General features: G+C 46.7%; 1 protein-coding gene and 1 long non-coding RNA gene across 9 annotated transcripts in view; one reads left to right on the forward strand and one right to left on the reverse strand.

The window, feature by feature from the left end:
- LOC121032876 (uncharacterized) overlaps positions 1-16,223 on the reverse strand; it is a 26,848-nt gene extending 10,625 nt beyond the window's left edge. The window contains exons 1-2 of the long non-coding RNA XR_005791569.1: positions 15,836-16,223; positions 4,775-4,930 (exon numbers count right to left, since the gene is read on the reverse strand). This is a non-coding gene — a long non-coding RNA (uncharacterized LOC121032876). The remainder of the gene's footprint in view (positions 1-4,774; positions 4,931-15,835) is intronic.
- ALPK2 (alpha kinase 2) overlaps positions 1-26,569 on the forward strand; it is a 123,805-nt gene that overhangs the window by 36,422 nt on the left and 60,814 nt on the right. For 7 of the 8 annotated variants that reach the window (XM_040478687.1, XM_040478692.1, XM_040478686.1 and 4 more), the window contains one exon: positions 10,699-12,433. In XM_040478687.1, the coding sequence (XP_040334621.1) occupies positions 10,699-12,433 (1,735 nt within the window). Of the gene's footprint in view, positions 1-4,883; positions 4,999-10,698; positions 12,434-26,569 lie in introns of those variants that run through there. The other variant, XM_040478693.1, reaches the window with a different exon arrangement.

The raw sequence follows: 26,569 nt of genomic DNA on the forward strand, positions 1-26,569 counted from the left end.
AAAAAAAAAAAATTGAGCAGCAAGTCAAGTGACAGCTGCTATTTTTTTTCTGAGAATTTAATAAGGGGACTTTCACCCTCTAGAGATATTGGAGTCCTCCGGCTGGAAGTGACTCGCAGACCGTGCCCTCAAACTTGATTTTAGAGCGGCAGCAGCCGCAGCAGCCACAGCCCCGGAGCTTGGTAGACTGCCTGCGTCCCGGCCCTCATCGGATTCTGCCTTTTAACAAGATCCCAGGCGATTCCCGTACCCAGTGACACACGGGGGAGCCCATCCCGCTCCTGGCTCTCTGTTACGTTTAAAAAATGCTGATACTCAGGTCCTACCCCTCAGAAGGTCTGATTTAATTGGTCAGACCCAATTGGTTTTTACTTTATAGATCACCCAAGGCCCAGAGAGATCACGGGGCTCATCCAGGTTCTTAACAACTGGTTAGGAACAAAGCCAGGATTAGAAGCCAAACATTCTAGGGGCGCCTGGGTGGTTCAGTCCGTGAAGCATCTGACTTTGGCTCAGGTCACGATCTCGCTGCTTGTGGGTTTGAGCCCTGCATCGGGCTCGGGGCTGACAGCTCAGAGACTGGAGCCTGCTTCGGATTCTGTGTCTCCCTCTCTCCCTGCATTTCCCTGCACCACAGCTGTCCTCTAAAACAGAATCTACTAACACGTGGGCTGGGGTATAACTCAAAAAGAAGTGATCGTGAGGACTGCCTTCAAAAATAAGGATTAATGGAGGGCCTACTGTATGCCAGGGCCGATCAAGACCCTGAGGACCCGGTAGAGAGCACAGTGAACCCTGGTCTCATGGGACAGGGAGAGAGGAAGAGTTGCACATTAACGATGCCAGAAAAATCAGTAGTGTCGGGTGACAAAGAGGAAAGGGGAGGGAAAGAGTCTCAGGACAGGAGGTGGCTCTGCTGAGGTGCTATGAGCAGAGGCGTGAAGGGTAAGAGAGGGAGGGGGTGGGGTTGTGCTGGGGAAGAGTGTTCTCAGAGGGACCAGCAGGGGCAGCAGGAAGCCGGAGATGGGAGCGTGCCAGGTCACGGTGGCTGCAGAGGAGACCGGGCAGGGCGGGGAAGACCCCCCCTCCCCCCCCTGCAGCATCAATGCCATAATCCAGACCAGAGATGAAGTGGCCCAATCCAGGGTGGTCCTGGAGCAGGTGGCAAGAAGCCGCCAGGTTCTGGACCCATCTGCCAGGAGTTGCCGCTGGATTGGATGCAGAAGCGGGGGTGAGAAATGGACTCTGAGGCGTGCCCCCTGAGCGATGGGTAGAACGAAATATTTTTGAGACAAGAAACAGGTTTGGGTGGGAAAATCCAGAGTTTGGTCTGGGGCATGCCGGGTGTGTGATGAGTTAGCAGTGCTAGTCTTTCAGAAATTCTAAGCTGACTTGCTTTTATAAAAGAGCTCTGGGTCCTCCAGTGTTTGCTGGTATGTTGTCCTCGGTCCTGCTCTCAAGCTGCCTTGTCTGTCATAGACGGATTTACAGCTGAATGTAGGAGCTTTCCTAGTGTCCCAATGTACCTTGAGATTTCTGGACACATTCTGGGCATTGTGCTAACCTGGGTGGTGGGTAGGGACTATTTCCGGCCATGCTTGAGTTTTCTTTTGCCAAGAGGGTTTGGTTGTCTGTTAACTAAGCCTGATGGTAATAATGCTGTAGGCTTTTTTCCCTTCGGAAGTCCATTTGCTCATTTCTTATTTAAAGAATATCTGGTCAGGCGACTCAGGTCATGATCTCGCAGTTTGTGGGTTTGAGCCCCGCGTCGGGCTCTGTGCTGACAGCTCAGAGCCTGGAGCCTGCTTTGGATTCTGTGTCTCCCTCTCTCTCTGCCCCTCCCCCACTCATGCTCTGTTTCTCTCTGTCTCAACAATAAACAAACATTAAAAAAACGTTTAAAGAATATCCGGTCAGCCTGCATGGCTCCCAGAGATTCAAAAGCCTGTCAAAAGCTTAGCACTTCTGTGCCAAAATACAGCCAAGAAATCACGCCTGATACATACCCAGGCAAAGATACTTCCTCTTCCATCAGCTTACCGATTCCCCTACCTCCTTCATGACCATAGGAGAGCTAAGATTCATTTAGGTGCTTCTGGGCTCTGCCTCCCCCTTAGAATCACCTGGGAAGCTTTAAAAAATACGCATGGCAAAGCCCATCACCCTCGAGAGGCTGCTTCATTGCTTTTTTTTTGGTAGGGCCCTGACCCTGGTATTTTCCCCCTTTGAAATACTGCATTTTTTAGAGCAGTTTTAAGCCCATTGCAAAAGTGAGCAGAAAGTACAGTTTTCATATCTGCCCCCCAACGCACAGCCTCCCCTACTGTCAGCATCCCCCCACCAGAGCGTTACGGTTGTTAACTGTCGGTGAGCCTCCGTGAGCCGTCATTATCAGCCAGGCTCCGTGGTTTACATTAGGATTCACTCTTGGTGTTGTACATTCGATGCTTTTGGATGAATGTGTCATGACATGTATTCGCCATTATAGTATCATACAGAGTACTTCGCTGCCCTAAAAACTCTCTGGCCCTGCTGTTTCTAGAATGCATCCCGAGTGATTGTAATGTGCAGCCAGAGCCGAGAACTACCGGGTCGGTGTTTACGGCGTGCCGGGCCATGCTGCTCTGAGCCTCTCGGCCCACTGCTCCCGTCCTTCAGGGCCCTTTCTTTCCTGTCCCTTATGCGGGACCTGCTCGGTCCAGCTCTGGTACAGCTGCCAGGAATGCCCTCCCCCCTTTCCCACCAGCCAAAATGTAATCCTTCCCCCTGTGCTCAAGTTCCACGCTCCTGGCATGAGGTCTGACGATCCGGGCCACCCTGACCTCTCCCCTCCTAGCACCAGAAGCACTCCCTGCCTCGATTGTGCCTTTGGGGATTCGGTGACGCTAGAGTTTGCAAACTGCATACCACTCCCTGTTTGACACCCGAAAGTCTTCTTCTCTCTCTGCAAAATTGGCATTTCCCCTGGGGAAGGAAACAGGTCCTGTGCCATCAATTTCTCTGGGACTTAATATTGTTGTAGGTCCAGCAGGGCGTACGGGAGAATGAGGTGTCCCTGCTCAAGCGGGGGCCACAGGCCATGTCACGTATGGAGAGCGGGGTCCCTCCATTCTCACTCTGGTACACCGTGCACTTGTGGGGAGCATCTTACCGAATGGCTTCCCTTCCTCCCTAAATGGCCGTTTTGATCTGATTCCCAGGGAGTCCCATTTGGGGCCTGAGGTCCAGACTCCTCAGTCTGCGGTGGAAAGTGTCCCATGATCCAGGCCCCTGCTCAACTCCCGGTGGGTGACCGTACCTCCTGATTTACCTGAGTCGGCCTCAGTTTCCCTGGGATGGCCCTGGTTTCTGCCTGTGGTCACGGTGTATCAGTAGTGTCCCTTTTCATTCTCTAAACTGTCCTGGTTAAATGATAAATAAAGCGGTGGCTCTACCTTTGAGCCCACAACTCTCCCAGCGGCTCACCTTGTGGCTGTCCCTCCTGCCTGGAATGATCAGCCCCCTCCCCAACCCCAGGCATATACCAACTTTCCTGCCAAAGTCCTACTGCGTATTTCCTGGGCCTGCTTCAGCTTTTGCACCCACTGTCCTGCATTGTAGCTGTTGGTATAGATAGACCATTTCTCTTATTGGATGAGAAGCTCCTAGCAAGGGCCTAGGAATTTACCATGTCCGTCTTCTACAAGGAGGCCAACACAGTGCCTTACACACGGTAGACACTTCTGATCATTTTTTAACTGTGTGACTTAAGGCAGTCACATCTCCTCTGGGCCTCAGTTCCAGTAAACTAGATCATCTCTGTATCATTCAGGGTCTAACCAGGAAGACAAAAGCTATTTTCAAGCATGAAATGCGGGGTTATATAGGTAACTGAGCCAAACAGGGGTCACCCAGAGATTCACGTCAGCAAGAAGTCGCCGTCTCCGAGGCTGCTCCGTCGAAGGGAGGCCGCAAGACTGCTAGTTCTGGGTCACAGGGCAGAAGGGGTATATGCAGCCTATTAGAAATGCCACCTGAGACTGGCTTTCCCCTTCTCCCCCCCTCCAATCTCCTGCCTCCCTGTGCTCCAGGGTAGCAAGAAGCCAGCGGTGCTGGGAGCCCGGGAGACACAGCCTCAAGGGTCAGCTCCGAGAGACAGGGCAGAGCAAAGAAGGACACAGCAGGGAGGGAGGCAGGGTCCAGAGGGCCACAGCTCCAAGTCCCCTTTCAGTCTTCGGACTGGTGGCTCATTAAATCTGTTGGATAAATGAGTAAATCGGTAAATGTGTGCGGCAACTCCTCATCAGTTTGGAAATACACGTAGCTGCTTGCAGAAGATGCGATCAAGAAGGTCTGTGTGTTTCTAATATTAGAATTCTTCCATAACATAATATAGAATTCTCTATAACAAACGTAGTTTTGGGGCATGAAAAAACCCAAGCCCTTCTTACTCCATTAGTTATTCTGAATGATTCAATCAATAAAATCGATAGTAGCACTTAGGGAAGTAATACAATACAGACATTTAGTGCGAGAAAATATTTTGACCTTCACCTGGCAAGGATGCAGATGTCATCGTGTAAGTATTTACTGAGCAGAGCGCTCTCCCTCCTCCCTGCTGCATGGGCAGGAGAGGCTCAGAAAATCCACGGGGTGGGGACAGAAGGCGGGGGCTTTGGAGGCCTCCCCACCTCCACATTCCTGGCTGCACCGATGAAAACACTGCAGGCATTTTGTTCCCAGAACTTGTTTTCCTCCACTGGGAAGTGGAGAACATAGTAAACTAGAACAGTACCTGAGATCCAGAGAAGATTCCACATCTCACCTCGAGCCAAAAGCTTGAGCCTCGTCTCCCACGAACCGTCTTCGGGGCGTCTGGTCAGATCGCATGGTTTGAGTTTCAGGAATTTTAATTCTGCGGGGAGCGTTTTCTGGGGAGCAGGGGAATGACCTTCAGGAGACAAAAGGAAGAAGAGAAGAAACCTGAGCCGGAAAATCCACTTTGCAGCCCTACATGGAGTAAGTCATTCTGTTTTGTTTGTGTCACTGGGATAGTGAATGAATAGACATGTGAAGTAATGCATGTGAAAACCCACCACCCGAGGGTGCAGTCATGGTGGGGATTGAAATGTAGGCATTTCAAAGAATATCAGGGCACCTGGCTGGCTCAGTCGGTTAATTGTCTGACCTAGGCTCAGGTCGTAATCTCATGGTTTGTGAGTTCAAGCCCTGCATCAGGCTCTCTGCTGACAACGCAGAGCCTGCTTGGGATTCTCTCTCTCTCTCTCTCTCTCTCTCTCTCTCAAAAATAAATAAACATTAGGGATGCCTGGGTGGCTCAGTCGGTAGAGTGTCCAACTTTGGCTCAGGTCATGATCTCGCGGTCTGTGAGTTCGAGCCCCGCGTCGGGCTCTGTGCTGATGGCTCGCTGCCTGGAGCCTTCTTTGGATTCCTCTCTCCCTGGCCCTCCCCCGCTCACGCTCTGTCTTTCTGTCTCTCTCTCTCTCAAAAATAAATAAACACAAAAAATCGTTTAAAAAAAGGAAAGAAAAGAAACAAAGTAGGCCTGTCACCTCAAGGAAAACTAATAGTATCTATTGCTTGTGATGAGAACCCAAACTTTTTTAAAAGGCACAAACTTCTGGTTAAAAAATAAGTAAGTCCTGGAAACATAATGTACAGCATGGTGACTGGAGCTAATAATACTGTATTGTATATTTGAAAGTTGCTAAGAATAGATCTTAAAAGTTCTCATCACAAGAAAAAGAAATTTGTAACTCTGAGTGGTGATCGATGTTAACTAGACTTACTGTGGTCGTTTCTTAACGTATACAAATATCAAATCGTTATTTGACACATCTGAAGCGAATGTAATGTTATGTGTCTGAAGCCAATGTACATCTGAAGCTAATGCAATATGTCAATCTGAAGCTAATGTAATGTTATATTTCAATTACACCTCAATTAAAAAAAAAAAATCCAAGCTTGTAAGCGATCATTGCAGTGCCTTCTCTGAACTAAGGACTTCCACTTTCTTCAGACACGCTTTCTGCCTCTTTCCTCTCTTTCTGGGATTCCCTTCATGCATGTTGCGAGCGTGGTGGTGTCCCCTAGGTCTCTGAGATTCTGCCCACTTTTCTCCATTCTTTTTTCTTTCTGTTCTGAAGACTGGATCGTCTCAATCACCTTCGAATTCATTGACTATTCTGTCTGTTCACGTCTCCTCTTGAGCTCTCTAGTGGGTAAAGGCGCGTGTGAAAATACAGATGATTGGATTTTATGTAACTAGTTGATAGGCTTTCAGATTCCACATTGCACCCACTTCAGTTTCAAAGAAGATTATTGGCAATCATATGGAAAGACTATTAAAATACTCCCTCCTTTTCCAAGTATATATCTGCGTGAAGCCAGATTTTCTTCATGTATTTCAACCAAAAGAATGTATCGTATCACAATGAACGTGGAAGCAGCAGCTGGTTTTTAAGCCAGATACTAGATGTGTGAACAAATGTAAAGCAATGCCACTCTTAGGAAATGTTACTTTGTTTTAGAAAAATATGTGTTATTTATGCTCACGTGATGAGTTTGTTTTTGGTATTTAAAAAACTTGTTATTTTAGAGAGAAAGGGTACAAGTGGGGGAGAGGGGCAGAGGCAGAGAGAGAGAGAGAATCCCAAGCAGGCTCCACACTCAGCCCAGAGCCTGATGAGGGGCTCGATCCTGTGACCCTGGGATCATGACCTGAGCTGAAATCAAGAGTCAGATGCCCAATTGACTGAGCCACCCAGGCACCCCTATTTTTGTTATTTTTAAATGAATAAATGTTTTCAACTTTTCTCTGTTTTAATTTTAATATGGTAAATAGTGATATATAACCCCATAAACAAACATTCTTGGGAGTCCTCAATTACTTTTGAGCGTGGAAAGGGGTCGTCATAATATTTAAGAACCTCTGGTCTAGACCAACCCAGGGGGTTCAAGCCCAGAGGAAGCCCCACCCACTTAAGGTTACATGTACCTCTTTTTCTTTAATATGGAAATGAGTAATTTAGAAAGAACAAAGAGTATTCCAGCAAGTAGAGTCATTCTGGCAAGACTTTCACAGCAAGTCAGGAATGTTGCTGCTTCCTTCGGCCAAAAGGAAAGACAGTCAAGAAGGGAACGCAATGAATTGTTCGGGGAATTTCTTCCGGGATGTTTTTGCATTCCTGTCAAATCACTGTGGGGCACACAGGTCACTCTGCCAGCATCTTGCAAAGATTCTACAGCCCAGTCCTACTCACACCGTTTCAGCTGCTGTCACCGAAGTCCCCTCCTTGGAGCTTCTCTTGCTTTTCTAGTCTCCACGGAGCAACTTAGCCCAGAAGTGACCGACAGGGTTCTCGCAGAAATTCGATTGTTTCCCCTAGTAGGTTTTGTTTTGTTTTGTTTTGTTTAATGTTTATTTATTTATTTTGGTGGGGGTGGGGCAGGGAAGGAGGGAGAGAGAGAGAGAGAGAGAGAGAGAGAGAGACAGAGAGAGAATCCCAAGCAGGCTCCATGATCAACATAGAACCGAACACGGGGCTAGATCTCACGAACCCTGAGATCGTGACCTGAGCTGAAATCAAGAGTCAGATGCTTCACTGACTGAGCCGCCCAGGTGCTCCCTCCTTTACTGCTTTCTTACCTGGTCCTTTGATCTCTCTGCCTTACTTTCTTCTCTGCCTTTCTGGTTTTTCCACACAAGTCCTGGTACTTTCAGGGCAGGTGGTTTCTCTGGCATAGAGATCCTGGTCTGGATAAATCAGGAAATCAACCCAACTACTTAGAATTTTCCAGTAGCCCATGGTACTGTTTGATGCTCCTTGTAAGTTCCTAGCTGAGGCCAGGTCTCCCAGAACTACTGGAAAAGAGGCGTGTAGGCAGTGGTATAGGCCATGTGGAGCTCAGGCAGAGGCCCCTTTCTTTTTGTTCAGCCTTAATTTGGCTTAAATGAAGAGACCCAAGCCTAAGTGATGAGGATGTCTCCAAGGGCAGACCAAGGACAATTTGTAGCAGAATGTATTTGGGACCTTAAAAAAATTTTTTTAATGTTTATTTACTTTAAAAGAGAGAGAGAGCACAGGTGGGGCAGAGAGAGAGGGAGACACAGAATCCAAGGCAGGCTCCAGGCTCTGAGCTGTCAGCACAGAGCCCAATGTAGGGCTCAAACTCACAAGCCATGAGATCATGACCTGAGCTGAAGTCGGATGCTCAACTGACTGAGCCACCCAGGCCCCTGTATTTGGGATCTTTAAAAGCAGATTCTCAGGACTTTTACCCACAGATTCTGATTCAAGAATTTTCAATAGAGTTTCCTGGTGATTCTTCTGCACAGTTCTTGAGAACCAGAGGTAATCTGGTCTTAGCACGTTCACATCCTTCTTCTTTTTCTTTTTTTTTAATTGAGTTATATTTGACATACAGCGTTGTGTATGTTTTAAGGTGTACTGCATTTTGATTTGATGCATTTATATTGCAATATCACTGCCACAGTAGCGTTAGCTAATACCTCTATCACATCACATGATTATCATTTTAGCACTTTTTTATTCTTTTTTAAAGTTTATTTATTTTGAGAGAGAGGGGGAGGAAAAGGGACAGAGAGAGAGGGCGAGAGAGAATCCCAAGCAGGTTCCTCACCGTCCACATGGAACTGGAACTCATGAACCTGTGAGATCATGACCTGAGCCGCAATCAAGAGTTGGACACTTGGGGCACCTGGGTGGCTCAGTCGGATAAGCGGCCGACTTCGGCTCAGCTCATGATCTCGTGGTTCATGGGTTCGAGCCCGCGTCGGCTCTGTGCTGACAGCTCAGAGCCTGGAGCCTGCTTTGGATTCTGTGTCTTCCTCCCTCTCTGGCCCTCCCCACTCATGCGCGCTCTCTCTCTCTCTCTCTCTCTCTCTCTCAAAAATAAATAAACATAAAAAATTAAAAAAAAAAGAGTTGGACACTTAACCAACTGAGCCCCCCCAGGCGCCCCAGAGCTTCTACATTCTTAGCATATATGTAGCGTAAAGTTTCTGCTTTACGAAGCCCCTTCACATTGATTTTCACATTTGAACCTCAGAATGACCTCGTGAAGTATACAGGAGCAACAGGTGTTGTTGCCTTTAGACAGTGACCCTAACTTTCAGTCTCCCTGTGTTGCCCAGGGCAAGTCTGAATATCAGCTGTGGGTCCAGCTTGGTGACCCTCAGCCACCCCTGTGTGGCTTCTACTTGGGAACCAGATTACAAAAAAGGGCAAGATATTAAGAAAATTGGAATTAGTGTATGGTGTTTTGAAAATGAGGCGTATGTGAGCACACGCGACTATGGAGGTCTTATGAGCACATATGAGCTTAGGGAGACAGAGGGGTGCCTTCGGTGAGAAGAAGGAGAATAAGGAAGACGGTGTGCCATCCGGTGTCTAACACTGATCCTTCTGGGTTAGATGTGTGTGCATATTTTACACAGATCAGGCAATAAGTATCTAAACATCACTTCTAATTCTGAGCCAACCCACAGCTCCCGCCTTCTGAAAATGCTCATTTACTTCTGTGCCGGACAATGCAGAGTGAGGCCAGCAATGTTACAGCTACACTGAGATCAAATGAGATCTATGAGTGCAAATTATAAAGCCAGTGCAACAGGCTTTTCTTGGGACTGCAGAGCCCGGAGAAAGGCCCTAGCAGGAGAGGTCAGCAAAGCCTGTTAGGTTCAAGGTTCCACGGAACTCCAGTCGGTAAAGGGAGGGGACACAGGAGCACCGTCCCTCCTGGAGCAGGGAGAGCAGGCTCAACATGATCCAGGAGTCAAGTTTGTCCCTGCTGGGCCAAAGCCAAGCACCTGGCTTGGTCTGTGTAAGTCAGGATGGCATGTGGGCATGGGTTTCTGGCCAGGGGGTTCATGGGTCATGGTTTAGACCCCATAGTCATGTAAAATGAAGAGGAAAGGGCACATTCTTCCTACACATAATCCCAGTGTGGCGTCTTTATAGCCTCCTGGCAAGAACCATGCCTTCTTAGGGGCACCTGGGTAGCTTAGTCGGGTGGGCATCCGACTTCGGCTCGGGTCATGATCTCACGGTTCTTGAGTTTGAGCCCCGTGTCGGGCTCTGTGCTGACAGCTCGGGGTCTGGAGCCTGCTTTGGATTCTCTGTCTCCCTCTCTCTCTCTGCTCCTCCCCTGGAGTCTCACGCTGTCTCTCTCAAAAATAAATAAAGATTAAAAAAAAATTAAAAAAAAAAAAAGAACCATGCCTTCTTAGCATGGTCTTAAAAACAGTTACTGCTTATGCTGTCCACTGCCTGAGGTCGAATACTTCAGTTACTTGTGTACAATGTCTCACTCTAGAAAATAATGCCTTTTCAAATTCCTATAGTGTAAAAGGGACTCAAAATAAAAGGAGAGAAGGAGAAATTAGAGTGCGAGATGTTTCCCCATTTGTCTGAATAATTGTCATCATTTTTCAAGTTGGGGTAAGACTGGGGAAGGTCTTAACGGAAAATGCCGGGCTTCCTGGATTCTCAGCTCCAGGGCAGTTGGGACTCAGAAGCTGGCTGACTCTGACCACAAGCCCCTTTCCAGGGAGATCACAGATCTCCTTGAGTGTGCAGCAAAAAACCATGGTCATTTTCTGTGCCATGATGTGAGGAATGTTGGCATGCCCATCCAAACACGGCCAACTTACCAAGTGTGTTTTCTTCATCCTAGCTGTACCCCAGATGACACCGCTGTTTATCAGATCTCTGCTAAAAACTGTTCTGGAATGATCTGCTGTTCTGCTTCCATTGAAGTCAAGTGCTCAGCAGAGAGCCCACAGCTCTCCCCTAACCCCAAAGATGGCGGGGACACGGGTTGGAAACATGCAACAGAGTCAAGCATGCAGGAAGAAGCAAACCAGCTTGATGAGAAAGAACATCCTCGTAGGGGCGAAGAAAGTGTCCCCTCAGGTAGTTCCATGTCAGCTGACTCCCCGTCCTCCAAATTTGGCTGTTCAAGCTCGCTCCGGTTATTGGCCAATAATGACACTGGTGCCTCCGGTTCTGAAAATCCCTTGGATGTTAAAGGAGCAAGGCGAACCGAAGAGGCTCGTGATCTGGATAGCACGGAGGAAGTTGCGGACGGGTGGCTTTCTTCTAAATCAAGTAATATTCCCGATAAGCAACATGTGTATTGCCACAGGGCAGTGCATTCCAAAGGATCAAGGCCAGTGGATGGGGCCTTAAACAGTGATGGCCCTCTTGAGGACGTCTTAAAGTCTGGTCATCTGAATCCCAGAGTGCAGAAATACATTAGCTTCAGCCTACCGCTGGCGGGGGCGGCCACATCCGATGGCCCAGGTGACAGGGCCACGATTCAGCAGCAAGGCAGCCCACAGGTGTCCAGCGAAGACTCTGACAGCGACTATGAACTTTGCCCAGAGATAACCCTAACCTGCACCGAGGAGTTTTCAGATGATGACCTAGAGTATCTGGAATGTTCCGACGTTATGACGGATTACTCTAATGCAGTTTGGCAAAGGGACCTGCAGGGGACTGGGCAGGTTTTTTTATTAGAAAGCAACGATGAAGAGATGGAATTCGGTTCGTGTGGCCCGGGTGGGCGTGAGCATTTCCTCAGTGAAATGGGTTGTGGGCCTCGGGTGTCAGATGACATGGAGCCTATGGATGCCACCAGTGGCTTCTGCGGTAATCACTCACAACCCCAAGAAGTAGGGGTGAGGAGCAGCCAAGCCTCCACCCACAGTCCCTCATCCCTGCAAACGGGGATGATTCTGACCTTGGGGCCTCACCGGGATGTAACGTCTACAGTGACAGACCAGGCGAGATGTAAACTACCCACTGCTTCTGAGGCTGCTGAAAATGATTATCCAGGAATTCGAAGAGAAACCAGAGACAGCCACCAAGCAGGAGAGGAATTCACCAGTGACAATCTGCTAAACATGGATAAAGCGGTGACAGAGACGGCGATGAAGCGTCTGTCTGGTGAGTTAGAAAACTCAGGGGTGGACCAGTGGTTGGAGATTGCAGCCGAGAAAAAAGTAGGGGACGAGGTTTCATTGAGCAAGAGGGGCTCCGAGATACCTGCCGGGGTGAGGCGGCCAGAAACCAAAGGAGAACCCAAGAAGCTGAGCCCCAACTTGAAAGAAAGCACAACAGAGGCCACCCTTAATCTCCTCTATCCCAAAGAGCCTGTTAAGCGCCCATTAGCCCAGAGTGATAAAAGAGACGGTCCTCATGCCAAAGCAGAAGCTGTTGATTGGAATTCCCAGTTCCGTGCAGGAGAATGTGCCGTTCCAGCCCAAGCAGAGCAAGAAGCAAAGACCCTGCGAATTCCCCTGGGCCCACCCCCCCAAGGAGGGAACTCAAACTTCGAGGGAGAAGGGGTGTTGGTCGGTACCCTATGTGAGACAAGCGGGGTTCCAGACGGCAGTGCTCATCCTCAGGTAAGACTCCTCTTTTTAAAACTTACTAGATGAAAGGTATTTGTGTGTGCATGCGTGTGCGTGTGTGCGTGTGTGCGTGCGTGTGTGTGTGTGTGTGTGTGGGTTTCTCTTCATTTCATATTATGATCGCCGTACCACAATGTAAATCACAAGAAGTCTCCCAGCACCATTAGGGTATTTGTGAATGACAGCTGCTGCTGGTAAGAAGGAAATCTGGTTTTGAAAAAAGGCCCAAATAAACCCTAAGCCATCCTAATTATAGCAAAAGACCGATAGAAGCAAGAGGCACTAATGGGATTCTGGACAGCTGGAAAAAGAAATTTGATATTTTGTCTACTGCATGTGTCTCACCAGGCAATGTCCCTATTCAGAAAGTTTTGCAAGCAAATGTTTTGGGTGTAGACTTTAAAAGGAAAAAAAACAAAAAACTCGCCTGAGTCAGTTTTTGGGAGCACTTTAAAAATGTGAAGTGCTAGTTGGAATCAGAATTCATAGTAAAATGAGAGGTTTCAGTGGTCTAAATGATTTGTAGAATTCACTTAGTGGTGCTGGGAAAAGTAGACAGAATTGGTTTTCTGTGCCGAAAAATCAAAGTAGATTTTTGAACCAATGTATGTTTTGTTTTTCTGAGATCACAAATACAAAAGAGGCTAAGAAAATACTGCCTGGAAGTAAATTTGTTTTACTCTATTCCTGATTGGGTGGGTGGGGGGGGGGGTTGTATTTGAAAGAGATGGAATTAAATTCATGGCAATAATCAATGCACAAAAGACATTGTGCATGATATATGAATTTATTGTATTTTTAATTTTAAAGGGTCCCAAATGGGCTTTGAACTAATGCTGTACCATGGCCAAGATTTTATTTTTGTAAATAACTACCTAAGACAAGTTATTAATCAGTTATTTTTACCATCCTACTTTACTATGTTCCCCCTCCCCCCCCCCCCCCCACCAACTTCATAGTTTAGGAACCTAGTATTGTTTTTATAGATCAGGCATTCTCCAAAGAAAATGAAATACTCCCAAATGCATTCAGTTACTGAACTCTGTGAAAAAGTAAACATGTAATACATCGGTTTCTAAAGACCTAGTCCTAAAATAGCCAATCAAAAAATCTCCAGATCTGAGGTAGCTTTTTCCTGAGCAAATCATTCTGCCCCACTGGCCAAACTCTGTCACGTAAAAGTCATGTTTATACTTTATGCAGGAGAGCCAGCTTTATACTATTTGGTTGTTAAAAAAAATTTTTTTTAATGTTTATTTTTGAGACAGAGGAAGAGCATGAGCAGGGGAGAGGCAGAGAGAGAGGGAGAGAGAGAGAGAGAGAGAGAGAGAGAGAGAGAGAGAGAGAGAGAATCCCAAGCAGGTTCCAGGCTCTGAGCTGTCAGCACAGAGCCCAACGCGGGGGTCTAAGCCACAAACCGTGAGATCATGACCTGAGCTGAAGTCGGAGGCTTAACCGACTGAGCCACCCAGGCGCCCCTTCTATGTGGTTGTTTCGCATACCGCTGGAGTGATCGCACGCCAATGAGCACAGATGCACACCCAGGATAAGCTTATGGACGTGGGTTAGCAAAATATTAATACAAAGTTAAGTTGCAGTATTAATTTTTTCATGTCAATAAACATAGCGTTTCCTTTTCTAGTCATCAGATGCTCTTCCTGGCTCAGATAAGTACTTTTTACAACTGTTCATCCACATCGAGCATTTTATTGGGCAAATTACCTTGACTATTAAAAGTTTGGGGTGGGGGGGAGGGGGTAAAGTGGCCAATGAGGAGCAGGTGGAGAGGAAGAGGAGAGTGACAAAGTTAGTTTTAGACCCACCACTGGGGGAGGCAGGTTCTAGCTTCCTCACCTGCCAACAAGGAGGGGAGGCTAAGGAAGGAGCCCCCTTTGTCATTTTCGGCTTGTGCCCCTAACTGCAATCTGAGACTGGAGTCTTGGGGACGGCAAGCCCAATGCAGCTAAATAACACGGGCCATCTCCGGGACCACAGTCGACGGTCTCATGCACATCCTTGTGGCCACCAGAGTTCTTGTGGGACCCTTGCTTCTGCACTCACACGCACTCACCGCTCCTGCTTTCTGCTCGAGGTCTGAGGTGCGTCCTGTGTTTTGTGGCATGGCTAAGTGACTCTCTAGAAAGCTTGCCCCGTGCGGGTAGGAGGGCTCTTCTCACTTTGCTGTGCCCAGTAGCAGAGCTGGCCTGTCACTCAAGGGCAGCCAGAAGTGTGAGTGCAAGTTGTGTATTCAAGAGTAGTTCTGTGCAGTCCCAAGTTAGAAATAGGACTGGGGCGCCTGGCGGGGGGTGGGGGGGCTCCGTCGGTTAAGTGTCTGACTCTTTGTGTTCCGTTCAGGTCATGATCTCACAGTTCAAGGGATCGAGTCCTGCGTGGGGCTCTGCCCTGACAGCGTGGAGCTTGCTTGGGATTCTCTCCCCGCCCCCCCGACCCCTCCCTCCCCTTAAAAATAAATAAATAAGGATACCAGGGTGGCTCAGTTGGTTAAGCGCCCGACTTTGACTCAGGTCATGATCTCACAGTCGTGGGTTCGAGCCCCACATCCGGCTCTGTGCTGACAGCTCAGAGCCTGGAGCCTGCTCCAGATTCCGTGCCTCCCTCTCTCTCTGCCCCTCCCCCACTTGCACTCTGTCTCTCTCGCTCGCTCTCTCTCAAAAATAAACATTAAAGTACATAAATACATAGATAAATATTTTTTTAAAAAAAGAGAGAGAGAAAGAAATAGTACCTCTGTATCTGTGGCATTTTTTTTCCTTAACAAAAAGTGGGGAGGGGCGCCTGGTTGGCTTAGTCAGTTGAACATCTGACTTTGGCTCAGGTCACCATCTCCCGGTCTGTGAGTTTGAGCCCCATGTCGGGCTCTGTGCTGACAGCTCAGAGCCTGGAGCCTGCTTCAGATTCTGTGTCTCCCTCTCTCTCTGCCCCTCTGCCACTCGTGCTCCGTCTGTTGCTCTCAAAGACTAAATAAACATTAAAAAAATTAAAAAAAAAAAAGTGGGGAAATGCTGCAGGGACTGTGGCACAGTGAGTGCCCATTTTTTGACCCATGCAAAAAGTCAGTAGTCTCACTGTGGAAGAGGCCCATGTTTCTTACATGCAAATACAATATAGCCAAATTTCCACCAAAGGCCTAAATATCACTGCAAATGTGACGCAAAAGCATGAGAAGGTCACTAGGAGCTAAATCAAACCTGTTAAAATACCACAAAAAAAAAAAATTGGTGAATCTTTCTGTAACTAAGACAAAAAGACATTTGAGACATTTATTCTCAGACAACTGAAGCTTGTGGGAACTTGAAATTTGAAATGTTAGAAATTCTTGGTTGGGGGTAATGTTAATAAATCTGCCCACTCTTGACTCTTGCCTGATTCACTTACCTTGAGGCGTCTTTTTTTTCCTTTCTTTCTTTTTTTTGGAGGGGGGAGAAACAATGACCATCAGCTTATCGTTTAGCAGTTTCTCTTCATCTGTAGATTGCTTTTAGCAATTCTGAGGAAAATCCCAGACCTCTCATTCTGCTGTGTTCTAAGAACAAGGCTATATTGTAGAATATCTCCTACCTAAACGAGTGGACTTATTTCCCATCTGCCTTCCCTGCTTTTACAGTGCAAGGCCATTCCGATTTGTCTTGAAGTAGTGTTTACCCAGGCTAGGATTGGAGAGCCCCCAGTTTCTCTACAGCTACAGAAGATTCCAAAGTTAATCCCAGTTGGGGAGTGGAAAGCAGAGAGGGTACCCCAGGCTAACTTGAATCGTCTTCAAGGGTCACACAGCCAATCCTTCACCTTGGTTTTGCTTTTGGTTTTATGATCCAGCTCAGAGGCAAGTCTTGACGCCCTGCCCATCTTAAGTTTCCTTGTAACCACCCGGCGGTAAGATCGCCCTCGCTCTTGAGTCAGAAGTGCTGTGTCTGTCTTTCTGCATCGCTGCCCAGCTTCACGCTAGAGAGATTTGCATTTCTCTTTGGGGTGATGGGATCTGAAGAGTACAGTATGAAAGTGGAATCTTAGGTTTTGAGAGTTAAGAATCTTCCTGGTCGGGAATCAGCACTAAGCACACAAGGTGGTGAGCTCCTTGATGGCAGGGAGTTTGGCCACTGTGTTTTGTTCACTGATCTATCCCAAGTCCTGGGAATGGTGCTGGCCACACAGTAGGCACTCAATAATTGAAAGAACAAGCAGCCATATGGAACTAGATTTAATTCCATTGATTCCATAAAGATCGTTGGTCTCAACCACTTTACGGCCTTTGGTGTTCATTCTTTGGTTCCCTTCACATACCAATTCTCCAAATCACTTCCCATTGCTTCCCATTGCTTTTTTTGGCCCTGGGAATCGATTACTTTGTACTAAACTGTAAACACCTTGCACTTGGGTTCCCTTGTGAATGCTGGAGATTCACATATAACCTGGGCCTCATCAGTGCCTTGTTAGCTTTTACAGATTGCTGATTAGATCCAGGAAGACCTTACCACATCCCCCTAGCATTCAAGACCCTCTGCCATATTGCTCCCATCCACCTCTGAGTGGCGAAGCGGACAAACACGCCGCTTTCTTCAGCGGGTAAATGAAGCCTTCTCCCAGACATGCAGTGTTTTCTTCTGTCTTGCCTGGAAATAGCCTCGCTCGGCTTGTTGCCAGCTCAGTTCCTCTCATCTTGCGAGGCCAGCATCCTGCAAGGTGCTTCAAGTTGCCTTCCCTGCCCCCACCCCAAAGCACAGTCCTCATCCCTAACTGTGACTTCTCCTTCCATTCTTGTTCTCATCCTCCGTGTCATGCAGTGGACTCTGCGTTTGGGTCCTGTGCTATTGCTTTCTGACCCCGTGACCTTGGGAAAAACTCCCGAAGCTCTCCCAGACCCAGTTTCCTCATCTAAAACAGAAAACAGAAATCATAATAACAATCATGATAATAGTGCCTCGTAGAGTGTTATGAAGATTAAAGTCTTGAACATGAAACGCGGATCGCAGTACCTATTACGCTGTTAGCATTTAATGAGCATTATCGTTTTTATTTTGTTTATTATTTTGCTTTTTTTTACAAAGATTTTGTTTTTAAGTAATCTCTGCATCCAATGTGGGGCTTGAACTCACAACCCCAAGATCAAGAGTCACATGTTCTACCGACCGAACCAGTCAGGTGCCCCTTTTATTTACCTTCTTAATACTTCTGTCCTTTCCCCCGTATTGAAAGCGTATCAAGGGCTGGCTGGAAGTGATTTTATACCTTTTTAAAAAATATTTACTTATTTTTGAGAGAGAGAGCAAGTGTGTGAGTGGGGGGGGGGGCAGAGAGAGAGAGAGAGAGAGAGACAGACAGACAGAGGATCTGAAGCCGGCTCTGTGCGGACAGCAGAGAGCCCGATGTAGGGCTCTGACCCACAGACTGTGAGATCGTGACCTGTGCCGACATCGGATGCTTACCCAAGTGCCCAGGGTAAGCCAGGTGCCCCTATGCCTGTTTTTAACTGAAACCTTCCTTGAGATAATGGTAGGTGCACACACACGGTTGTAAGAAACAACATGGAGAGAAGGCTGTGCACTTTACTTTGCCCAGGTTCCCCCCCGATGGTAACATTTTGTAAAACTGTAGCATAATATCAAAACTAAGATACTGATATTGATACTATCTCGTGATCTTATTCAGATTTTCTGAGTTTTACTTGTGTGTGAGTGTATTCATGAAAATCTATTGAAATTTATCACCGGTGTGGGCTCGTGTGATAACTGTTAGGAAACTTCATGCTCATCTGAGTTCAGCTTAGTAGCTAAGCAGGTGGTGCAGGGATGACACAGTATATGACAGCTTGAAATGTGCGTGGCCATCCGGTGATAGGCAGGACACATAGCCCTCCAATAATTTTTTTTGATTTTTTTTTTTTTTTTTTTTTAGCATAGGAAAATAGATAATCTCAACCTCCTTGTAATGTAGTTTTCATACCTGGGATAGAGCAACCCGAAATTTAAATTCATCTGCATAATAAAATGCATTTATTCCCCCGCCCCCCCCGCCATAACAACTGTTAAAACAGACTCCAGAAAGCCAGCTCTCTGCGGACGACAGGAAGGCAGAAGTTTATAACTGCTCATCTCTTAGCACGTGGCAGTCAGGCCTCTCGTCAGCATGACTCCATGGCTGACCCAGCAAATAACACAAACATTTATTTTTTTGTTTTGTTTTTAACATTTGTTTATTCTTGGGAGACCGAGAGAGAGCACGAGCAGAGGAGGGACAGAGAGAGAGGGAGACACAGAATCCGACGCAGGCTCCAGGCTCTGAGCCATCAGTACGGAGCCCGACGCGGGGCTCCAACCCACGAACCGGGAGATCATGACCTGAGCCGAGGTCGGACGCTCAACCGACTGAGCCACCCAGGCGCCCCGAACATTTGTTTTGTTTTTCATCACAAAGTCCACTGTGCCATTTCTGCCAAATACCATCACTGCCGTGCACCTGCAGATCAGCTAATGCCCGTACTCAGTCATTGTTAAATAATCAATGGAAAGTCATTACAGCCTTGTTGCTCACAGTGCAGCCTGCAGACCAGCTTGTCAAAGTGCAGAATCTCAGACCCTGCCCGGCCTTGCCAAATCAGGATCTGCATTTTAACTGGATTCCTGGGTGATTCCTATACACACAGAAGTTCCAGAAGCCCTGGTCTACAGAGAGGAGCTCTTTCTCAGAAAAAACCCAGGGTGCCTGGGTGGCTCAGCTGGTTAAGCGTCCAATTTTTGATTTCTGCTCAGGTCATGATCTCACGGTGCCTGAGTTCAAGCCCCACGTCAGAGCCTGCTTGGGATTCCCTCTTCTCTCCCTCTATGCCCCTCCCCTGCTCCTGCTCTCTATCTCAAAATAAATAAATAAATACACTTAAAGAAAAGAAAAGACCCTCAAGCAGTGGTCTGGCTGACTGGCTACACATGACGTCACCTGGGACCTAAACATCCCATTTCCTGAGTTCAGGTCTCAGAGATTTGGAGGTAATTCGGTCTAGGTGTGGCTTGGGCATTGGGGGTTTTAAAAGCTCCCAGGTGATTCTCTGTGCTGCCACATTTGAGAGTCTTGGCTGGGCTTTGAACCTTCCCTGCTATTTGCTCGAAGTACAGATGCCCAAGCCCGACCCCCAGAAGTCCTGAGCTCAGTGAGTCTAGGGTAGTAGGGCTCAGGCTTATAGACTTGGAGGCCTTAGTGGAAGGGTCCCCCGGGAGGTTCCAGGCTGAAGACCCACAGAGCAGAGCCACAGGGAGCTAAAGGTTGCACACCTCATGAAAGTGCTCTCTCAGGGATTTCTGGAGCCCTTTGCCCCCGACTTCCCCCAATCTTAGCTGAAGAACAAAGCGCCAGGTTATTGAGTGCTGCGTCTCAAACAGGCCTGGGTATTCTCCACACTCTCAGATGTCGCTGCTCTGGGTGCAATATATGTATTCCCGAAACCCCCCATATTCTGCAAAAATCACACCCTTTAAATTGTCAGGGCTCCTGAGAAAAACAGCATTCCTCACAGGTCCCTTCATAAACAGGTCATTTTAATAAAAAAAAAAAAAAAAAAAAAAAAAAAAAAAAAAGGTGCTTTTTGAACCAGGAAGTTCACTTGGACTGTGCAGGGAGGCAGCTCAGGTTAGCCAATAGTTGCCATGGTACATATTAAAAATATACAAGATAACTGAGTGGAAATGCTGGCAGCCCTTTAGTTAGGCAAGTCAGAGGGTGCTGAGGCAGCAGGGACAGAATTGGGTCTCTGGCCAGCATGGCTGCTGTGGAGCTGGGCCTGGGGGTGAGGGAGGGGTGGGGAGCTGGGCCTGGGGTGGGGGAGGGGTGGGGAGCTGGGCCTGGGGTGGGGGGAGCTGGGCCGGGGGGGTGGGGGGGGGGTGGGGGAGGAGTGGGGAGCTGGGCCTGGGGGGTGGGGGGAGCTGGGCCTGGGGGTGCACACTGCCCTCAGACACACAGGTCCAGAGTGCATGTCTCAGGAGAGAGGAACTACAAGGACACACGTCATTTTTTATTTTATGCAAAGAGGCCTTCAGAGAGTCTGCTGCCAATGCAAAAATTGAGCTGAAGGCCCTTCCCTTTCCTGCTCAAGATTCTATACTGCAGCTACTCAGGGCCCCCTGGCCTAGGAGAAAATCACATATGAATGTATCTGCATTATACTGACCTCATTCCCCTACTAACCCATCTCAGACAGATAACTCATTGTAGATCCTGTGCACAGGGAACCCCCCCCCCCCCCCCGGGGCTGAAGGCCTCCTTCTCAGGGGCTCAGAGCAGTGCAAAGGGAGGGCCTGGATTATTTGCACTGGAATCATTCCCTAAGGTGCATGTTTAAGAACACAGATCTCTAGGGGCACCTGGGGGGCTCAGTGGGTTAACCGCCGGACTCTTGGTTTCAGCTCAGGTCAGGATCTCAAGCCCCACATCTGGGCTGTTAGCGCAGAGCCTGCTTGGGATCCTCTCTCTTTCTCTCTCTACCCCTCCCCCCGTCACGTTCTCTCTGTCTCTCTCAAAACGAATAAACATTAAAACAATTACAGATCTCTACATTTTACCCCCGGCTTGTTGAATCTGCCCTGTAACAAGAGCTCTGGGTGGCCCTCGTGGGCAGTAAAACTCCAACCACGGGCGTAATTAGACCAAGATCTAGCGTGAATACTACCGCTTGAGGTGTTCCCGTAAAGAATCACAGGATTTTGGAAGCAACAGGAAGCTTGGGGCTTGTCAGGTGTAACCCCTTGGCCCTGGGTGGGGGGGGAAACCTCGCGATTTGGATGTCTGCTTTCTAGCTGACTCGCTGTAAACAGCTTATTCTTCACCTGTCCACCAGCCGAAATAAATACAGATCCTGATTTATTGTAACTAATCCAAAACAGGTGCGCCATCTGCAGCTGAGTTTTATTTTAAGGAGTAGTTCGGTGACAGGAATTTGGGCGGAAGCAGTGGAGGCCAGAGACAGGAGGGTCGCTCGGCTGCATGGGTGGGTTTGAGCCCTCCCACCACCTTGGGTGGGAGCTGAGGGCCAGAGACATGCCTTATTGGTGATTTGGGGCTGTGACTGAAAACGAACTTGCTTCTCTGATGATGGGGCAGGAGACACATTGGACTAACCATCGGTCTATCAATACAAATGACGAAGCTGCGGTTGTGAAAACTGGGTGGGAGCGGCCCCAAATAGATCAATAGATAAACCAAACTGAGTAGTGAGTGCGGAATCAGACCCAAGAATATATTGGAATTTGGCTTATGGTGGAAAGAGCGTCTCAAGTTTTAGGAGAGAAACAAAATCTTCGATGCTGACACAGTTGGCCATTTATATGGAGAAAAAAAAAATAAGAGTAGTTCATTCCAGTGGGCCCCAAATGAACTCCAGATGGATCTCTCTATTAAATATATTAAGAAAAAAACCTAAACAATAAATTTCTAGAAAATACATTGGAAACCATTTTTAAGAACTTGAAAACCATAAGATGTTGGGACACAATAAGACAGGAAGGAAAGAAAGAAGGAAGGAAGGAAGGAAGGAAGGAAGGAAGGAAGGAAGGAAGAAGGGAGGGAGGAAGGAAGAAGGGAGGGAGGGTAGGAAGAAAAGAAAGAAAGGGAGAGAGGGAGAGAAAGAAAGGGAGAGAGAGGGAGAAAAAATAAAGAGAAAGAAAGAAAGAAAACATTGATCATTTTGTTACATCAAGTTAATTTCCATATAACAACAAAAAAATTCCATAAACAAAATTGAAGGAAGTGACATATTGGAAGAAATATGTAGGACATATATAACAGACAGAGATTAGTTTCCAAAGTATATAAAAAATATATATAACTTATATATATATTTAATATTTATTTATTTTTGTAATATTTATATTTATTTATATTTATATTTAACATAATATATATTTTATAAGTATATAAAATATACTTATAAGTATATTAAGTATATAAAAATATATATAACATATATATACATATATATATATATGTTAGGGTAAGAATAATATCCCTAACAGTTGAATTTTAAAGAAAGATAAAAGTAAATGCATATGAATTTCATAGAAGAGGAAATAAAATGGTCAGTAAACATGTGAGACATTTAACCTCTTGCGTAATTAGGAAAATAGCAATTTAAAAAGTATAATGTTTCTCACCCATCAGGCAAAACATTTAAAGGATGATAGATAATATCAAGGTGTTGAGATTATGGAGAAATGGGTATGTTGCCAGCAAGAGTAGAACTTGGTGATATCTTTTAAAATTAGGGCATTACCCACTAAGCGATAGTTTCGCGGCCCCAGAGAGACACGTACCATAATGTGTTGCAGAATTGTTTGTCTAAGGAAATATTTATGCAGAAATGGCTGAATAAAAGTGTGGCCTGTTCAAATGATGGGCATCTCTAAACATAAGGTAGAGTAAGGAAGGTGTATCACAGAATGATCCACATAAAATTATTTTTGTTAAGTGTAGAAGGATCCACGCCAAAATGACAACGGTGACCACTCCAGGAAGGGAAATGGGAAACTTGCATTCAGACGTGCGATTGGTAATGTTATAGTTTTTAAGGAAACTATATTCACTTGGTACTTGCATTATTGAAAACTAATATTTTGGGGGTGCCCCGGGTGGCACAGTCGGTTAAGTGTCCGACTTTGGTTCAGGTCGTGATCTCACTGTTCATGGGTTCGAGCCCCCAGTTGGGCTCCATGCTGACAGCTCAGAGCCTGGAGCCTGCTTCGGATTCTGTGTCTCCCTCTCTCTCTCTGCCTCTCCCCTGCTTGTGCTCTGTCTCTCTATTCCTCAAAAATAAATAAAAGCATTGAAAAAAATTTAAAAAAAAAAGAAAACTAATATTTTTTAAAAGGAGAATAAACTGAAGTCAAGGAATCTGTAATTTTGGTCCTGGTTCTGTCATTAACCAGCTGTATGTCCCTGAGTCATTTCTCCTTCTCCCTGGGCCTCTTCCCGTAGTTTTTCCTTAAACTAAAGGGGTTGAACATGGGGATCTGTAAGTTTCCCAGGCACGAAAGTCCTGTGAATCCCTAATTCCACATCAGCTGCCAAAATAAATATCAAACAGGGTAGAAGAAAACGTGAATCTCAAGGTGAGGAACGGCACTCTAAGCCTAAGGGGGAGAATTGATAAATCTGATGATGGAAGAATCTTGCATATTAAAAACCCCACAAACAGAATTTAAAAACAAATGAAGGGGCGCCTGGGTGGCGCAGTCGGTTAAGCGTCCGACTTCAGCCAGGTCACGATCTCGCAGTCCGGGAGTTCGAGCCCCGCGTCAGGCTCTGGGCTGATGGCTCAGAGCCTGGAGCCTGTTTCCGATTCTGTGTCTCCCTCTCTCTCTGCCCCTTGCCCGTTCATGCTCTGTCTCTCTCTGTCCCAAAAATAAATAAACGTTGAAAAAAAAATTTTTTTTTAATTAAAAAAATAAAAATAAATAAATAAATTAATTAATTAATTAAAAAAACGAAAACTTAGAAAAGTATGTACTGGTGAGGTATCGACAAAGAAGACAGAGTAAGAAAGGGTGAACAGCTTAATCCAAATAGGCAAGGAATTGAATGGTCAATCCGTAAAGAAAAATGTACAATTGCTTCATAAACTTATCAAATTACTTTCTCCCTCCTTTTGCCCCTTCTTTCTTCCCCTCCTTCCTTTGTCAGTTTTGACAGACTGTTTTTAAAGTGATAATACCTTCAGCTGATAAGACTGTGAGGAAACAGACTTTCTCCTACACTGCTGGTGGTAGTGAAAATTGGTATCACCTTTCTGGATGGCAAATTGGCCATATTTACTGATACCTTTATTTATTTATTTTTAAATGTTTTTAAATGTTTTATTTTATTTTTGAGACAGAGAGAAACAGAGCATGAGCGGGGGAGGGTCAGAGAGAGAGGGAGACACAGAATCCAAAGTAGGCTCCAGGCTCTGAGCTGTCAGCACAGAGCCCGACGTGGGGCTCGAACACGCAGACGGTGAGATCGTGACCTGAGCCGAAGTCGGAAGCTCAACCGACTGAGTCACCCAGGTGCCCCGAGAGAATCTTAAGCAGGCTCTACGCTCAGGATGGACCCTGCCTCAGGGTCCAATCCCATGACCTTGGAATCATAACCTGAGCCAAAATCAAGAGTCTGACACTTAACTGACTGAGCTACCCAGGCACCCCACTAATGCCTTTAAAATGCAAACTTTGGCCCAGTCATTAACCTAATCCAGTGATCAGAGCTGTAAACACAGCTAGCCGGACAGGTTCACTGCAGCATGAAACTGTGGCAACACTCTAGATATTTTAACAGTGGTGGGGGTGGGGGCAAGAGGCTGGTTAAATACTGCATTACAAAATCCTTTGGAACACAACGCAGCCATTAAATATCATACCTTGATAGGCACCTGGGTGGCTTAGTCAGTTAAGGGTCTGACTTAGGCTCAGGTCAAGATCTCCTGGTTCATGAGTTCCAGCCCCGCATCAGGCTCTATGCTGACACCTCCGAGCTTGGAGACTGCCTCAGATTCTGTGTCTCCCTCTCTCTCTGCTCCTCCTCCACCTGTTCTCTGTCTCTCAAAAATAAATAAACATTAAAAAAAAATCATACTTCGAAAACATTTGATATGAGAAAATGCTCATAAACAAATGACAAAGCATTATACCCGTAGTCTCTTCCCTTGAAAAATCTGGCTTCATGAGAGAAAGATCCAGCTCTTCACCTGTGGTCCCATGGACCCTAAGTTAAACCCCTGGTTGATCTTTTGTTTGACACCTTTACGTCTCACTGCAGTTCTAGCATAAACGAGCTCGTCTCAAAATCACTCATTCAGCTCTTACCTAAGGGAACTGACAAAAACTGGTGACTTTTAAGTGGAAATAGCCTCTGTTCTCTTCTTTTAGCTACTTTACAGTATCAGTAAGCTCGGTTCCATTTTTCTTGAAAAATAGTGTGTATAATAATACTACAGCTTTTCTAAATCCCTTTAGAGACTGCCCCAAATCTAGCAGGAGAACCTTTCTCTTTGATCGGTGAACGTGGAAGCTAAAAGTTAGATGCTGAATAAAGGCCCATGAGCATCCACGGGGCCTACACATGAGTTAATATCGTTAAAAATAGAACTGGGGCGCCTGGGTGGCTCAGTCGGTTGGGCCTCTGACTCTTTATTTTGGCTCAGGTCATGATCTCGCAGTTCGTGGGATTGAGCCCCGTGTTGGGCTCCAAGCTGACAGTGCTGAGCCTGCTTGGGATTCTCTCTCTCTCTCTCTCTCTCTCTCTCTCTCTCAAAATAAATAAATAAACATTAACAAAAAATAGAACCAATAAATATGGGCAAAATCCCCTTTCTTACCATTTTCCTGGAATCATATATTGTGAGACTGTATTATGTGAGATGTCAGATTTCCCCAGAAGGAGAGCTGCTCTGTGATGGTAAGCAAGGGGTCATTACTGAACGTTGTGCCCCCTCTCCCACATCCAGTGTTAAAGCCCTAACCCCCAGAGTGTTGGTATTCAGAGGTGAGCCTTTAGGAGGTGATTAGGTTTGGACAAAATCATGAGGGTGGAGCCCCCATAATGGGATTAGTGTCCTCATGGGAAGAGGAAGAGAGACCACAGCTGGCTCTCTCTCCCTCCCCCTCCCCCTCACCGTGTGTGTCTCCTCCTCCCTCCCCATCTCTCTCTTCCCCCCAGCTCCCTCCCTCCCTCTTTCTACCTCCCTCCCCCAGTTCTGTGTATGTGTGTATGTGTGTGTGTCTTTCCCCTTCTCTCTCCCTCTCTCTCTCTTCTCTCTCTCCCTCTGTATCATGTAAAGACACAGCAAGAAGGCAGCCATATGCAAGCCAGGAAAAGAGTCCTCACCTGGAACTGCATTGGTTCTCCAGAACTATGAGAAATACGTTGCTGTTGCTTAAGCTACCCAGTCCGTGGTATTTTGTGATAGCAGTCCCAACAGACGGAGACATAAGGTCGGCCTCAGAATTCAGAGCCCCAAGTGATCTGGGAGCCATTTGGTGGACTAATGCAGTAAATTACTAAAAAGCATCCCTTTGGGGTACCTGGGTGATTCAGTCCGTTGAGCGTCTGACTTCGGCTCAGTCATGATCTCATGGTTCGTGAGTTCAAGCCCCGCAT

The sequence above is a fragment of the Herpailurus yagouaroundi genome, unplaced genomic scaffold (assembly GCF_014898765.1).
Source record: "Herpailurus yagouaroundi ecotype Mexico unplaced genomic scaffold, PumYag 142, whole genome shotgun sequence".
NCBI classification, from domain to species: Eukaryota; Metazoa; Chordata; class Mammalia; order Carnivora; family Felidae; genus Herpailurus; species Herpailurus yagouaroundi.